General features: G+C 42.6%; 1 protein-coding gene across 1 annotated transcript; it reads left to right on the forward strand.

The window, feature by feature from the left end:
- Positions 1 to 22: 22 nt before the first annotated feature.
- On the forward strand, positions 23 to 327 carry LOC119587604 (protein argonaute-4-like; the record flags this gene model as incomplete). The annotated part of the gene is given in 1 exon segment (XM_037936314.1): positions 23 to 327. A coding segment is annotated over 1 exon segment (151 nt), but the record flags the coding sequence as incomplete, so codon positions are not given.
- Between the last annotated feature and the right edge of the window lie 6 nt (positions 328 to 333).

A 333-nucleotide genomic window follows, 5' to 3' on the forward strand; every position in this document is an offset into this window, starting at 1 on the left:
TGAGCCGTCTTTTCATGCCTTTCAGGGGGAAGGTGCACATCCAGGACATTTGCTGCAGTGAGACGTCCTCGCAGGCTTCGGGTGCAGCGAGTAGCCCATCTGATGCCGTTCTTTCCAGGGCAGTCAGAGTTGAGAGAGGCCATGGAATTCAGTCTAAACTTTACTATGTTTGATTTGTAGAAGAATTTATCTTTTTTTCTGTGTTTAATGATCTGCTCGAGTATATAGACATTTGTTAAGTTTTCTGTGTGTGGCTTCATCTTACTGAGAGAAAATGACTTATTGCCTTTTGTGGAGTCATCTCTAATGGTTGTGTAAGACTTTTGGAATGTA

The sequence above is a fragment of the Penaeus monodon genome, chromosome 22 (assembly GCF_015228065.2).
Source record: "Penaeus monodon isolate SGIC_2016 chromosome 22, NSTDA_Pmon_1, whole genome shotgun sequence".
Taxonomy (NCBI): domain Eukaryota; kingdom Metazoa; phylum Arthropoda; class Malacostraca; order Decapoda; family Penaeidae; genus Penaeus; species Penaeus monodon.